The 15,133-nt window shown below is 40.9% G+C and overlaps 1 protein-coding gene across 3 annotated transcripts in view; it reads left to right on the forward strand.

Moving 5' to 3' along the window:
- The window catches only part of KDM3A (lysine demethylase 3A), a 51,076-nt gene that overhangs the window by 15,171 nt on the left and 20,772 nt on the right, over window positions 1-15,133 (forward strand). For all 3 annotated transcript variants that reach the window (XM_050947355.1, XM_050947353.1, XM_050947354.1), the window contains exons 9-12: window positions 5,204-5,364; window positions 8,239-8,813; window positions 10,253-10,454; window positions 13,621-13,835. In XM_050947355.1, coding sequence (XP_050803312.1) covers window positions 5,204-5,364; window positions 8,239-8,813; window positions 10,253-10,454; window positions 13,621-13,835 — 1,153 coding nt within the window. The remainder of the gene's footprint in view (window positions 1-5,203; window positions 5,365-8,238; window positions 8,814-10,252; window positions 10,455-13,620; window positions 13,836-15,133) is intronic.

Raw genomic sequence — 15,133 nt, forward strand, 5'->3', positions numbered from 1 at the left:
AGTCACACACCCAGCAGGCAGCAGCCCTGAACTAGCAGCACTGACCACGTGGGGACTGGTCTCATCAGGGGAGCTGGAGGTGAATCCAGCCTGGCTGGGGAAATTTCTCAGTAAACGTAACAATTGGGAATCATCCATGAGGAAGGAAAACCCAGCTGAGGGATCTGTGGCCAGGTCCCTAGAGGCCAGTTCGCAGAGGGAACCCTGCTTGTAGGCCTGGGATTCACCAGCTCCCCGCACAGCCAGTTCGGCCCTTCCTCGGACTGGCTCAAGATAGACTTCAAAATGGCTTCTCCCCTCGCTTCAACTCCCTGGGAGGGGCATCTCCACTTATTGGTTGCCAGGCAGACTCTGAGTTTGCCTTGGCTCCTCCTCCCTGAGCTGCCAGCAGACAGAGCTCCAGGAATCTATGTAATCTCCTTGGGGGTTATGTGTATTTTGCTCTGACGGTGAGTAAGACTGTCCTGACAACTTCTGGGATTGAGTTTGAGATTCAGGGGCCATTTTCTGAGAGCACATGAGTTTTAGGCTATGTCTACAGTTTTAAAATGCTGCAGCTGCACTGCCGTAATGCTTCAGTGTAGACACTTGACTACTGTGACAGGAGGGGTTAGCCTGTTGCTGGAGGTAATCCACATCCTGGAGAGGTGATAGCTACATCAAATTCTTCCATTTGAGGTAGTGGTGTCTATGCTGGGGGCTGAGTCAACTTAACTGCGTCTCTCTGGGTGTGACTATTTCACACCCCTGGGAGATGTAGCTGTGACACTCTACATTTTTCATTGTAGACCAGCCCTTAGTATTGAGGATTGACAGCTACATTTGTTTTATTGTAATGTAGCTGTCTTGGGAGATGATGATGATTCCACAGCGTGAGGTGGTAACTTAGCTCAGTCCCATGGAAAGTTTTGAAGTTAGTGACACACATCTTGTGGATTTGACCCCATATTCCACAAGGAGCTAGTGGACAGTGCTCTCTGACTTTTGCTTCTGAGTGGACAAACTGCTGTGTTCTGAACTGTTGGTGGTGGTTTCATAATTAGGCACAGAGATTTAAACATTTTATTAAAGCTAATGTTAAAAAAAATTATATAGTACATAGGTTAGAAAAAGTATCTGTACATCTGGGTATAATTCTTAGATTATCCACAAGTATAAAGTTAGTTTTTAAGTCATAGGATACATAGGGTACATAATCAGCAGTGTTACAAACAAACTCAAATTTAGGTGAATAGATTTAACAAAATTCAGATATTAGAATCTGAATACTTGAGTACATCACTCATGAGAAGTTGTACAGAGATTTGATTGTGGAAAGCAAAATATATTGAGTGGAGATTGTCCCTTAGTAATTGAGAATTAGGTTGGTTGTCTATTTAGAAAATACAATCCATGAGGAAAGTATTTTTTACTTTCCTGACTGTATGCTTTTCATTGGCACTCTAGCTCATCCCTCCTGGTGTTGCTGATGTCCAGTGATGCCTTCTATGTAGATGTCCCTTGATCACCCTGATGGCATCCAACACCATGAGTTGCCGCATCAAACGAGTGTAGCGTTGACCGTTTCCACATTCTCTCAGCACTTGTTCATTACTGGGGTCCCATAAGCTTAAGGCACCAACGATCTCTACGCCTAGAATCTTTTTATAGGGCTTCTATACTTCAGAAGATTATATGGTTTGGACTATATATAAGAATTAACACAAACTAATAAAATTATCTATCCAACTTAAATTCTTGAGGGCTTTTTGTACCAGTCTAGGTTTCCAGATGAGTTCTGAAAGTTAGTTGTCAACTTGGATAACTCTTAATTGCTTTAGAGGAAAATTTAGCTGTGGTGTGTCAGCTGGCAGCTATCTGAAATACTTGACTTTTTTCTAGTCTCCTTTTGAAGTTTTTTCTAACTTCTTAATGCATTATCCATTTTTCTGAAATACTTGTGTGCTGTGGGTTGCAAAGATGTAACATGATATACTGTTGTAACAACAAGAGGGAAGAAACACAAGCCAGAATGGAAAAGGACAAGTTAAAGAATATGTAGATGTATTAAAGTCAACAGAGCCTGACAAAATTCATCCTAGAGTGCTTCAGCTAGTTTCTGTAGTAATCTTGGAACCATCAGTGATTATTCGAGAACTCATGGAGGGTGTATTTGGTCCCAGAGGACTGGAGTAGTGCAAAGATGACAGTAAGTCTAACTTGTATACCTGGAAAGAGAGAACAACTTTTTAAACAGTGAATTTGTTAGCACCTAGATGATAATAGGGTTATAAGGAATAGCCAGCATGGATTTGTTAAGAACAAATCATGCTAAACTAACGTAATTTCCTCTGCCTATTGGATAGGAACGAAGTGGTAGATGAATATATCTTGATTCTAAAGGCTCTTGACACACTGCTACATGACATTCCCATGAGAATTAGGGGAAATGTGCCATAGATTAATTTACCATATGGCAAATGTGTAACTGAAAGACCGTACTTAAGAGTAGTGGTTTGCTGTCAAAATAAGAGGGCTGCTAGTGGGATCAGTCTTGGGTCTAGTACTAGTGAATATTTTCACTAATGACTTGGATAATGAAGTGGACAGTGTATTTATAAAATATATAGACAACACCAAGCTGGCAGGGTTGCAGCACTTCGAGAGTATAAGATTAGAATTGGTCTTAAATCAGCTGATTAAATCAGTAAGGACAAGTGCAAAGTACTTCACTTAGGAAGAAAAAATGAAATGCACAGCTTCAGAATGGGGAATAACTGGTTAGGTGGTGGTACTGCTGACAAGGATCTAGGGGGTATAATGGATCACCAGTTGAATGAGAGTCAACAATGTAGTGCAGTTGCAAAAAAGGCGAATATAATTCTCTGGCATAGAAACAGGAATGTCATATGTGACACAGGTGGTAATTTTCCTGTTGTAGTTTGGCACTCCTGAGGCCTCGGCTGGAGTATTATGTTTGCTTCTGGGCACCTCGCTTTAGGAAAGATGTGGACAAATTGTAGAGAGTCCAGAGCAGAGCAACAAAAATTGTAACAGATTTAGAAACCCTGACCTATGAAGAAAGTTTTTGTTTGTTAAAACACCTGGGCATGTTTAGTCTTGAGAAAACAGGACTGAGGGGGGACTTGATAAGTCTTCAAATACATGAAGGGCTCTTGTAGGGCTTGTCTACACTGGCAAGTTTTGTCGATGGAACTAACATAACATGAAAAAATCAACAAAAGCAAAGTCGCCAAAGCAAGTCTACATTTGCCACACTTGGGGCACCATTGTCTACAGTGTGAGCAATGCACTGTGGGTATATATCCTGACAACACCATCTATACCATCATGCACCGCTTTGTGTCTCTGCCCTCCAATGGTTTCTGGCTTTCCCTTTGCACTGTTTTCCAATTGTCAGTCTTTGTAGTGCACGCCAGCATCTGCAGTGAGAGAGGATGGATCCCGCATTTCTCTCGAATGCTCTGTTAACTGTTGTGAGGACATTGTACGTGGCAGCAGAGTTACTCGCAAAGTTACTGACAGAGGATGAATCGCAGGCACGCGAGTGATATGGACAGCAGCAACTTATCAGTGCTTTTGGCTTTCATAGAGCAGCTGCCTATGGTAGACCATCGCTTTTGGGCTAGGGAAACAAGCACTGATTGGTGGGATCGCATTGTCATGCAGGTGTGGGATGAAGACCGGTGGGTACAGAACTTTAGGATGCATAAAGTGACCTTCCTGGAGCTATGTGCTGAGCTGGACCCCCGACCCTACAGTGCAAGGACACCAGAATGAGAGTTGCCCTTTCAGTAGAGAAATATGTTGCAATCACTGTGTGGAAGCTTGCAAATCCAGACTGCTACTGGTCAGATACAGCTCAATTTGGAGTGGGGAAGTCCACTCCTGGGGCTGTATTGCTCCAAGTGTGCACGGCAATAAATTGCATCCTGCTATAGAGGACCATGACCCTGGGAAATGTGCACGGAATAGTGGATGGCTTTGCAGAGATGGGTTTCCCTAACTGTGGTGAGACAATTGATGGTGCGCACACTCAAATTTTAGCACCAGACCACCTTGCCTCAGAATGCATCAGTAGGAAGGGATACTTCTCCATGGTGTTGCAGGCACTTGTGGATCACTGGGAGCATTTCACAGACAGTGCAGGCTGATCTGGAAAGGTGCATGATACGCGCATCTCCTCTATCTTCGCTCTGCACTGCTGTGTCCCAATCATAGCCCTTTTCGCGCAAGGCTCGAGAAATTTGCCTGTATGTGTCCCGATTCCTATGGGTCAATTGCAGCTGCGACTGAACAGACTCCTTTCCTCATATACAGATCAGATCCAGCAGCTCAGTGGTAGTGCGATGTTTGGTGCGATAGCCAGCCATGCTCACCTGGGAAGTCAGCAAGCAAGAAATGGAATTTAAAATTCCTGGGGCTTGCAAGGGGCAGGGGCAGGGGCAGATTGAACTCTGTTGCCCTGCAGCCAAACAGTTGACCAGAGCGGCAGCATGGGAATTCTGAGACACTTTCTGGAGGCCAATAAAATTGAAAACATAAGGCATGGTATCTACACTGGCTGTTTACCCCTTCCTTTATTGTTGACAAAGACAAATCTCTTGTAGGGGTGGAAGTTTTTTGTTGCCAAATGGCAGTTTTTGGTGACAAAACTTGCAGTGTAGACAAGCCCATAAAGAGAATGGTGATCAATTGTTCTCCTTGGTCATTGCAGGTAGGACAAGGAGTAATGGGCTTAATCTGCAGCAAAGGAGCTTTAGGTTAGATATTATTAAAAACTTTCTAATTATAAGGATAGTTAAACTCTGGAATAGGCTTCCAAAGAAAGACATCATTGTCCAACCTGTTCTTAAAAACCTCCAAACGTGTTTTAGGTTTACTTGAGGCTGCCTCAGTGCAGGGGGCTGGACTTGATAACTTATTAAGGTCCTTTCCAGCCCTATGTTTCTGTGATTTTACGACATTCATTTTTTTGGGGAAATTCATCTTAATAGATTTCAAAAGATTCCTTGACTTTTTCCACTTTGTGAATTGCAAGAATAATGGTTTAAAAGTTGAGTTTTTATTATGTGGTCAGATACTAAGTGGCTAGAGCATACGATGTATGTTGTATTTTTAAGTGGTTGTGGTAGTCATAGAAGTGATAAATTTTTCTCATGTTGGCTTTGAATTTTTCTGTTGACTTTGACATCTGTTTCAGGTATCACAAAGTCTCAGTCACGTGCAGTCAGTACCAACGGTGTTTGGTGAAACATTGCTAGGGTGTACACTTGCAACCCCTACTAGCAAAGACCTCAGGCACCAAGGCATGCCTCAGCCAGCTAACTCACCTCTTAACCTTGGTGCAGAAACTCCTCAGAGGTAAGTGGTGACTACTACTTTCTTCCTTTTCTTTTTTTGTATTTTTATTTTTTTTTGGGGGGGGGGGTGGATGTTAATCTTTGGAAAATACAGCAGAATAATGAATTACTTTATACAAAGTAGAATAGACTAATGATTTTTTTTTTAAAAGAAATCATGGTAACTAAGCTACTCTCTGTCCCATTCCGCCTCCTCCTCCTCCCTTCCCCCTGCAAATTGGTGTGGGTGAGAAATATCTGATTTTTGTCAACTGCCCTGAATATATAATTACCTCTTAGTTGTATTCCTGTCGTTTTCCGTTGACTTAGCTTGTGACCTTAAGGAAGTTGTTTAACCATCCAGTGCCTCTATTTGTCCATCTGTAAAGTGGTGGATAATGCCTGAATATATTTTGTGGCTTAATTGCTTTTAAATTACTGGGTGTGTCTTAGACTCTCTAAAATGAAAAGCACCAAAGTATTTCCTACTAAGAGGAAGATAGGCATACTGTAACATAGGGAGGGAGATTAGTTTACCTGCAGTTGATTCTTACAGTAAATAGAAAGTGTTCTTGGCTTATAGATGGACTTTGACACCTTAATTTCAGAACTGTCATGAGTTGCAGATAGGGCAAGCGGGGAGTTTTTAAAATGAACTTATGTTCATTCTGCCCTTCTCCAATGGCACAAGTTACAATTTGGTCCACTTTTTTGGGGTGTTTGCATCTTATAAGGACAAGACTGGTGTAATAAAATACTTAAAGCATTTACAAATATTTTAATTTTAATGAAGCGTCTAAATTCTCCTTTGACATTGGGAAAGTATGATTCCCCTTTTGCTGATCAGGAAACTGAAGTATAGAATAGTTACATGAATTACCTGTGGTCACAGAGGAAGCCTGTGTAGAGCTTGAAATAGAATCCAGATTTTTTTGATTCAATCAACTGGTTAGCCACAAGACTATCCTTTATGATTCATTAGTGCAGGCTTCATAAGCTGTGTCTACACTGCAAGTCACTGGTGACAAGCGGATAGGGCATGAAAAGCAGGCTGCGTCCACACTGCGGTGCATAGCTACATGTCAGTGAAAAGACTCTAGCATTCTATAGGTTGCTAAAAATAGCACTGTAGATGGGGGAGGCACTGCTTAGGTTTGTAAAAAGCAGTACAGGGTAAGTATCAGAGGGTAGCCGTGTTAGTCTGGATCTGTAAAAGCAGCAAAGAATCCTGTGGCACCTTATAGACTAACAGACGTTTTGGAGCATGAGCTTTCGTGGGTGAATGCATCTGAGGAAGTGGGTATTCACCCACGAAAGCTCATGCTCCAAAACGTCTGTTAGTCTATAAGGTGCCACAGGATTCTTTGCTGCTAGTACAGGGTAAGTATCCGGAGGGTTCAGGAATGTCTTTATGCAGTGCCTCACTGCCTATGCTGCTGTTTATACCCATGCTAGGGGAACATGTAGTGTATGTACTTTACATACTGCCATAAGACATATGCACTTTATACATACCCTTATGGGAGTTCTGTCTCATGTACAGAATGTTATTAACTTAACTACAAATGCAGTCCAATTGCCTTTATTTTTTGGAGGTTGGGGGGGAAGAGAGAAAGGAAAGCAGATTAATCAAGAGGTTTCTTCCCTGTGTGTAATCAGTCATATCTGTTTTTTGACAAAAATAATCTTACTTATGGTGGCCTGGCAGATCCAATATAGAGATGTGAAAGCAGCTAGATACAGTTCTAGATTTGATCCATGCATCAAAAGAATTTGTTAAAAGTTCTATTTATGTTTGTGAGCATGGGGATGGAGATCTGGAATCTGAAAGGCTAAATTTATGATATTACACCTCTACCCTGATATAGCGCGACCCGATATAACACGAATTCGGATATAACGCAGTAAAGCAATGCTCCGTGGGGGCAGGGCTGTGCACTCTGGCAGATCAAAGCAAGTTTGATATAACGTGGTTTCACCTATTGATTTTTGGCTCCCGAGGAATACGTTATATTGGGGTAGAGGTATAGTTTGAAATATATGTAGACTGAGCAAAGTAGATCTGGAACACACAAAGATACAAAACATTCTTCAGAGTATAACTGCACTTCAATCCTGATTTAGTGTTCCCAGTCATCAAGTTCTGCCCCGTCTCCCTGAGCCTGTCACAATAAGAGAAGAGTACTTCCTACAGAAAATAGCATAGTAGGAAACAAAAGGTTCTCTTAGAAGTGCTATTTGGTAAGCCATTGTCCAAATTTAACCTATTCATGCTACTAGATTACCATAACTGAAAAACTTTAAAAGAAAGTTACTGTGTGCATTTAACAACACTCTGAGCGGAATCATTTTCACTGTTTTCCTATATAGCTTTATAAAAAAAATCTAAGGCAAGAAGAGGCCAGTAGTTTGTCTAGTCTGGCCTCCTGTATATCACAGCCCATTAGTGTTCACCCAGTTCCCCTGTATTGAGGCTAATAACTTGTTTGACTGAAGCATAACTTGCATTTAACTATTGATAGATCATTTCCCCTATTTATGCAGGTCTTTCACATAGCAACAGTGGGGGGAGAGAGACCGTATCTTTTTATAAATAGGTACCTGTAATCCTGGGGGGGAAGTACACAGTCATCAAGTTCGCACAGGTGGGCCAGAAGGAACAGTACTTGTAGTATCTGAAACTCCCCTGGCGTTTTTTAATTGATTGCATCTCTTTAAGGTGTTTGGTATGTGAAACTTTTCTGGATTCTTAATCTTCACTCTGCTAGCATCCATGATTATACTTCCTATTTTAGTCATGTAAACTCAGGTTCCTATGAAAAGCTTGAGAGCTGATGCATTCCATTATGATTTGAGTTTCTCCTTAGGTCTTATTACTGCATATTGTACATTTCAGCATTTGCAAAGAGAATTTACCAGAAGAACATCCTTCTTGTCTTAATACTGCGGTTAAAATGTCAAAAGAAAATCTGACTGTCTTCCATAAAGCAGAGTTTCTATCTAAAGAACAAACTAAAAATCCTAATGATCAGAATCGTAACTATACCTCTTTGAAGACCTCAAGATCGCCACCTTTGACTGATACACACAATGAAAAACAAAATGGCTTGAAAAACTTCCACAAATCCTTTACCCAGCCAATGACGAACTTCCCACAGGAACATGTTCCTATAAAATCCATACAACATCTAGACAACTCTTCAAGAGTAACGTCCAGGCTTAATGGCATATCAGAACGGCAGAAAATCTTGGATTGCAAACCCTCAACATCAGATGCTCCTGCTATCCTTTTCACTGGGCATGAGATTAAATTACAAAGCAGTTGTAACCAGAGCAGCTGCAAAGGAAACAAGGCAGAAAACTCCTTTTCTATATGTTCCTCAGTCAGAGGAAACTCAAATGAGATTTCGTGTGAGAGAAATGAAAACGAAGGCGCTAGGGCTGGGAGCACCAATAAAGTCCACAACAATGGCAAGTATATCTGGAGCTGATATATCAACAGAGAATTACTGTGTATATAAAATTGCTTAGAAATTTCCAGAAAATGTATTAATAGGATAAGGAATCTTATGAAATTGCAGTCTTGATGTCTGAGTTAGTGAAACTCCTAGATTTCATTTCTAGAATAGAAACTGGAGTTATGATGTGGTTCCTAAAATTTATACCCAATTTTCAGACGGAGTAAGTCTTGGGAAAAGATACTTAAGGTCCTGGTAGGATTAGATATGCATGTCATGATGAAAAAGTATTCTTTTTCTTTCTCACAAACCTAATCCAAACAAAAGTCTGTTAGGCTAAATTTGGGAAGAAGGGTTGCAAAAGTGAGTATAACTTTTATGACTGTGGCTCATACTCTATGGCATAATGAGACCAAATGCTGCAGCAACAATCCCTAAGTTCTAAGGCAATGTTAATTTATTCTACCTTTCATTTCTATCCCTCCACACACACTCATACGAGTCAAGCTTATAGTTGAAAATAATTCATTGACAAAATTAGTTGATGGGGGTTTTTGTAGCTGTGCTTTCCAGGTAGCCCAGTTGCCACTCACTAGTTCCTGCAATGTTCTTTAGAGGAACTTTTTCTCTCTTTCCCACTCCTGTGTGTGCTAGAGAATGGAGAAGCTTATAGCTGGATTCAGTGACTCAGCTCCATGGGCCTGGACTGCTACACTGTCCTGCAGGCAGCTTAGCTGATCGAGCTTGCAGTCAGACCACAGGAATCCAGCTCTGGTTCCCTGACCCCCTGCTGCCTGGCTTTGTGGAACAGGTCATGTAGCATACACTGTGACTCAGTTCTCTATCTTGTGGGTAAAGGTGCAGAACAAGCAACAATTGCAGGTGGATCCCAGCTCGGCATGAAGTCGGAGGGAAAGGTGTCCTGAACACTGACTGCAGTAAAATATTAAATTCCATAATGCTTTTGAAAAATATCTAACTGCAGCAGCAGAGTCGTGGAGTTCATGGGGAGTTCACTGAGATGAATGGGGCAATTTATATCTCAAAAGTATTTCAGGCTCTTTGAAGACTCCAGAAGACATTGTTGCATCCATTTACACTCTGATCTTGTGTTCAAGGTTGCAGCTAGCTATTAGATCTGCAGAAACATAGTTTAAAAACAAACCAACAGAAGCTGAGGTTCTGGCAGTTGTGTGGGAAGGGGTAAATTGTGTGGCTGTAACAAAAAATGGGGCCTTGACTATGAAAACTTCAAAAGAAGTTTATGCTCGGTAATGAGCAACCAACTTCAAAATATGTTAAGATTAATTTTGCAGTATAGGGTGAAAAATTAAAATAACTTAACAAAAGCAGATATAGCTTTAACAGAGATGCATAGGGTAAGCAAATGTGAGTCTGAGTGACTGGGTTAAGTTACTGTTTAACCTGCACTATTTTTTTTTCTTTCTGCAGTAATTATTCACAGGTCAGTTTTGACAGATGCTTGTAAAGTCAAGAAGCTGCAGCAAAGTGGGGAAGCTTTTGTGCAGGATGGTTCCTGCAATAACATTGCACCTCACCTGCATAAATGCAGGGAATGCCGCCTGGACAGCTACCGGAAAAACAAAGAGCAAAAAGACTCTACTGTCTTTTGCAGATTCTTTCACTTCAGGAGGTAAGAGGAATTTTGAAAATATGTGGATGTTGATATTCCCAACTGTAAAAATAGATTTAAGATGACTCAATCGAATACTTAAAAAGTAAACCCCCAAAGTTAGGCATGATTAGGCACCTGTCTAACTTAAAAAGTGCAGTGTGCTCAGTAGTCTCTTTAGCCTCTCTTTTAGATCTTGGCCTACAATGGCTTTGGAAATTGGCTGTAGGATCTATGCCATGGCAATCACCTCTAAGTCACTGTTTCAAATGCATCTGAGATCAATTAATAACCTTGACAGCTGTCCAGTGGTTTAAGTGATAAACACTGTGTTCTCAGTGTTGGATGGATTAATTTTAAATCGAGATAATTTAAATCACCAAATGGAACGTTTGATTTAAATCATTGATTTTAATTAAATGTTTCATTTTGTACGTCAGTTTTTTACTAAAGAAAGGTGCATTTGTATTGGGTTGATTATTTAATTGTAAATAAACATGTTCTTAAAGCCTCTACACTAGATTTGGTACATCTTTTTGCTATCTAGGAGGGTATGCCATTGCTTGAGTAAGTTTCCATGGATGAAGTCCTAAATACTTGAGCCACTCAGAGCTCAATTAGGGAGAAGCAATAAAATAGGAGTAAGAGACCACCCAGGTCAGCTCAATGGATGATCCTGGAGAGATACATGATAGTGTCTCCTGGTGTAAGAGGCTGGGTCCAAATGCCTGTGATGACTTTGCCAGTCTCTTGCACTCAGTAGCACAGCTGCTGGGTTCCCCACAGGATCAAGCCCTTAATACAATACATGACCTATTATGCCATATTTATACAGCTTGACCTCTTTAAATGCTTTACTCTTGATTCTTTCTTTATATAGAAAAGCAACCATTAGCTCAGCAGATTTCGATAGAGATTTAAACAATGTAATGAGTACAACGTTTCATGGGCTGTGTATTTTGATATTAAATTCAAATGACTTTATGCTTGTGCTCTACTTTGGGTTTTTAATGATTATCAGTAGTGACAACACACACAGCTGCATCATAAAAGTTGGCATATGTGGGTGGAATCAGAAGACATTTGTCATTGAGGTATGGTGAGTTTCAGCACTTGAGAGCCTGGGAGTTAGTGTGTTTATCCGTAATCCCAAGCCAACTGCTGGATGTTTCTGCTAAAATAATTAGAAGTTGACAATCAAAATGTCTTGGTTAGGTTTCAATGTCAACATCCATTTGAGTTGATTAATGGAACAGTTTGTACTTCTCAGAGTTTGTGTGTCAGGCTGTCAGACTTGGGGAAAACTATATTTGACTTAAGCCTTTAAGAGGTGTTGGAACTGTAAGGACTTGTCTATACTTATGGCTTGATCAGCACTGCTGCAATCAATGCAGCAGTGTTGATTTAGCAGGTCTGGTGAAGACCCACTTGGTCGATGGCAGAGCACTCTCCCTTCCACTCTTGTACTCGAGCTCCCCAAGAAGATGAAGATAAGTTGGTGGGAAAGCGTCTCCTGTCACAGTGCGATGTAGACTCTGCTGTAAGCCGACCTAAGTTACATTGACTTCAGTTACATAACATGTATAATTGAAGTAGCATAACTTAGGTTGACTTACAGCCGTAGTGTAGACTAGCCCTAAGTAAAACCAAATGGTCACTGTGTGTGTTGTGACGAACCCTCCCACCCCCGCCCCCCATGCCTGATCCAGAGAGGTTGAGTCTGTTACAGCTGCCTGCTTGGAAGCCTGGCTCTTTTATCTCACGCTGTAGATATTCATGCTTTCAGTTCCAGAGGTTCCTGATTCAGTACCCTGGAGTGTCCTCCATGAAGGTGGCTTTCAGGGACTAGAGAAATTATTTTTAAAGGACAGCTTAAATTTTGGAGTACAGTTGGGAGGGAAGGTATAGATTTTTCTGCAGAAATGCAGACTAAGCAAGATCCTTGAACATATCCCCTCCTTTTTCAAATCCTACATAAATCTCTCCCATTTCATGAAATCTTTCTACATTCATCTCATTCCCAATGATTTTGTCACACCTGTCCTAACTAGTCTAGATTTTCTTGTGTTAAACTTTATGCAACAAAAGAATTATACAGTCCATATCCCATAAAGTGACACACATGTAGTGCTGTGTATAGAGAGCGCACTTCATGATTAAATTTAAAAACAAACTTTGAAGTCCTAGTCTCCTTGAATGAAGATATGGGGCTGGAAAAATCTTCCTGTTTTTACTGTTGCATTACAGGCTTAATTTTCTGCACACCTTCTAGTGGAGGAAATATTATAGCTCTTATGAGCTGTTGGGGAGGGAGGATTGAAGGGGAGAAATAAGAAAAGTGTCAGTGAGAACAAGACATTTAAGAGCAATATTGCTAACTTGTGGTTTAATTTCAAAAGGTGACTTTAATGGTAAGGTGGCTTAATATTATGTCTGAAATACCCAGACTACACAGGACCACAAGTCATGTTAACTCATCCCTTCAAGGTAGATGTTGAGATTCGACAAAATTCGACCAAAAAGGAGGTCCTATCTCCTCTGTGTGGATGTTAAAGATCCCACAGCACTCTTAATTCATGGGAAGAGTAACTGGTAGGTTTTTGGCTATGTTTTTTGGCGTTTTTTCCCCCCTTGCTCTAATATCCTTGTCCAAAACTTACTTTCCTGTGATTTTTATGCAGCATATTGAGCATCTGTTATTACTTTTCCACCTCAGAAACAGCTATCTTTCACTGAGATTTCATGGATAGTTCGTAAAGGAGCCCTATTAATAAACACTTTTTTAGGATGTGGCTTGTAAAGTTTTCTTTAATATATTGCTTTTTCTGTCTTTTTCAATAGTTAGCTACAGCCCCCTAAGGTGCATGTCTCATATTGCAAATGCATTTAAGATTCTCACTAATTGGATTCTTTAGATTTCCTGGCTTAAAATGTTAAGAGCACAACAAAAACTGAATTTCTTCCTCCATGAGCAGGGTTTAATCATGATTAACTGACATAATAGAGAACACAATTTACCCTGATCTATACTAACCATTAAATCATTCAGCATTGTCAGTTATCCTGTTAATTTCTTGTATGGTTGTATGCCAGTGTCTGGGTGACAGAGTAGAACAGGTGGAAATGAGCTAGTAGAGAACATTTGGGTTTTTTTGTTTTTCTTATCCCCACCCTCTCTCTGCCACAGGCTGCGGTTCAATAGACATGGACTGCTGCGTGAAGAAGGTTTCTTAACCCCGGACAAGTACGAGACTGAGGCTATCAGCTTGTGGCTGCCTTTAGCAAAAAATGTTGTGGGTCTAGATCTAGACACTGCAAAGTATATTCTAGCCAACATCGGAGACCACTTCTGCCGGCTGGTGATATCTGAAAAGGAGGTCATGTCCACAATAGAACCACACAGTAAGAGCAGCTCTTCTGAAATGTAAAATTTAGGACTTTTCACTCAACTTTTCAAAATAGGTCTTCATAGTTTGTTTCCTGCATGCACATTGATTGTGTACGTTTTGGTGTTGCCATTTAAAAATATTTATTAAATGTCTATTTTGATTCTTGATGGTGGAAAGTAATATATTTAAGCTTGTGGATGTGAACGTTAAGCAACTTTGTGCTCTTGGACCCTTACCAGGATTCAGCTCTGCTAGTTTCCATGGTGCACATGAGTCTCATACTCCGAATTGGCCTGACCTCTCCTCCCTTTCTAGAAAAAAGCTTGAAGTGCAGTTCTGTTACAGAAAGTGATGACATAAAAATGGTACTTTTTTTCTACTCTACATATCTGCTGCCTGTGTATATTCAGTCAGATCTACTAACTTACTGACAAAATAAGTTTTTTATTGCTTTCTGTTGTTGGTAGCAATAGGGGGCTAACACAGTTTTTCATAGATTGTAGGGCTGGAAGGGACTTCGAGAGGTCTGCGAGTCCAGTCCCCTGCCTTCATGGCGGGACCAAATACTGTCTAGACCATCCCTGATAGATGTTTAGCTAACCTACTCTTAAATATCTCCAGAGATGAAGATTCCGCAACCTCCGTAGGCAGTTTATTCCAGTGTTTTAACCACCCTGACAGTTAGGAACTTTTTCCTAATGTCCAACCTAAACCTCCCTTGCTGCAGTTTAAGCCCATTGCTTCTTGTTTTATCCTGAGAGGCTAGGATGAACAAGTTTTCTCCCTTCTCCTTATGACACCCTTTTAGATACCTGAGTTGAGTAATATGGCTTCTGTTCCTTTTTGTGAATCATGGACCTCATCTTGCTTCAATTGAAGTTGATAGTAGAACTCTCATTGTCTTCAGTGGTGCAGGATTGAGCCCCAACAGAATTGTTTAAGTTCCAGTCAGTTGCACCATTTGAAACGTCTCTGATGGCAAAGGACTGAACAGGTGTTGCTGAAGGGATAATTAGTTTGCGGAACTTCTGCTGGTGCAGATGTGCACGAGGGAAAGAACTCTGTTCAAATTTCTGAGTCCATGCTGAGATTACAGGACTGAGGGTACGTCTACACTACGGGATTATTCCGATTTTACATAAACCAGTTTTATAAAACAGATTGTATAAAGTCAAGTACGCGCGGCCACCCTAAGCAAATTAATTCGGCGGTGTGCGTCCATGGTCCAAGGCTAGTGTCGATTTCCGGAACATTGCACTGTGAGTAGCCATTCCATAGCTATCCCATAGTTCCTGCAGTCTCTCCCGCCCC

Source organism: Gopherus flavomarginatus, chromosome 3, assembly GCF_025201925.1.
Source record: "Gopherus flavomarginatus isolate rGopFla2 chromosome 3, rGopFla2.mat.asm, whole genome shotgun sequence".
NCBI classification, from domain to species: domain Eukaryota; kingdom Metazoa; phylum Chordata; order Testudines; family Testudinidae; genus Gopherus; species Gopherus flavomarginatus.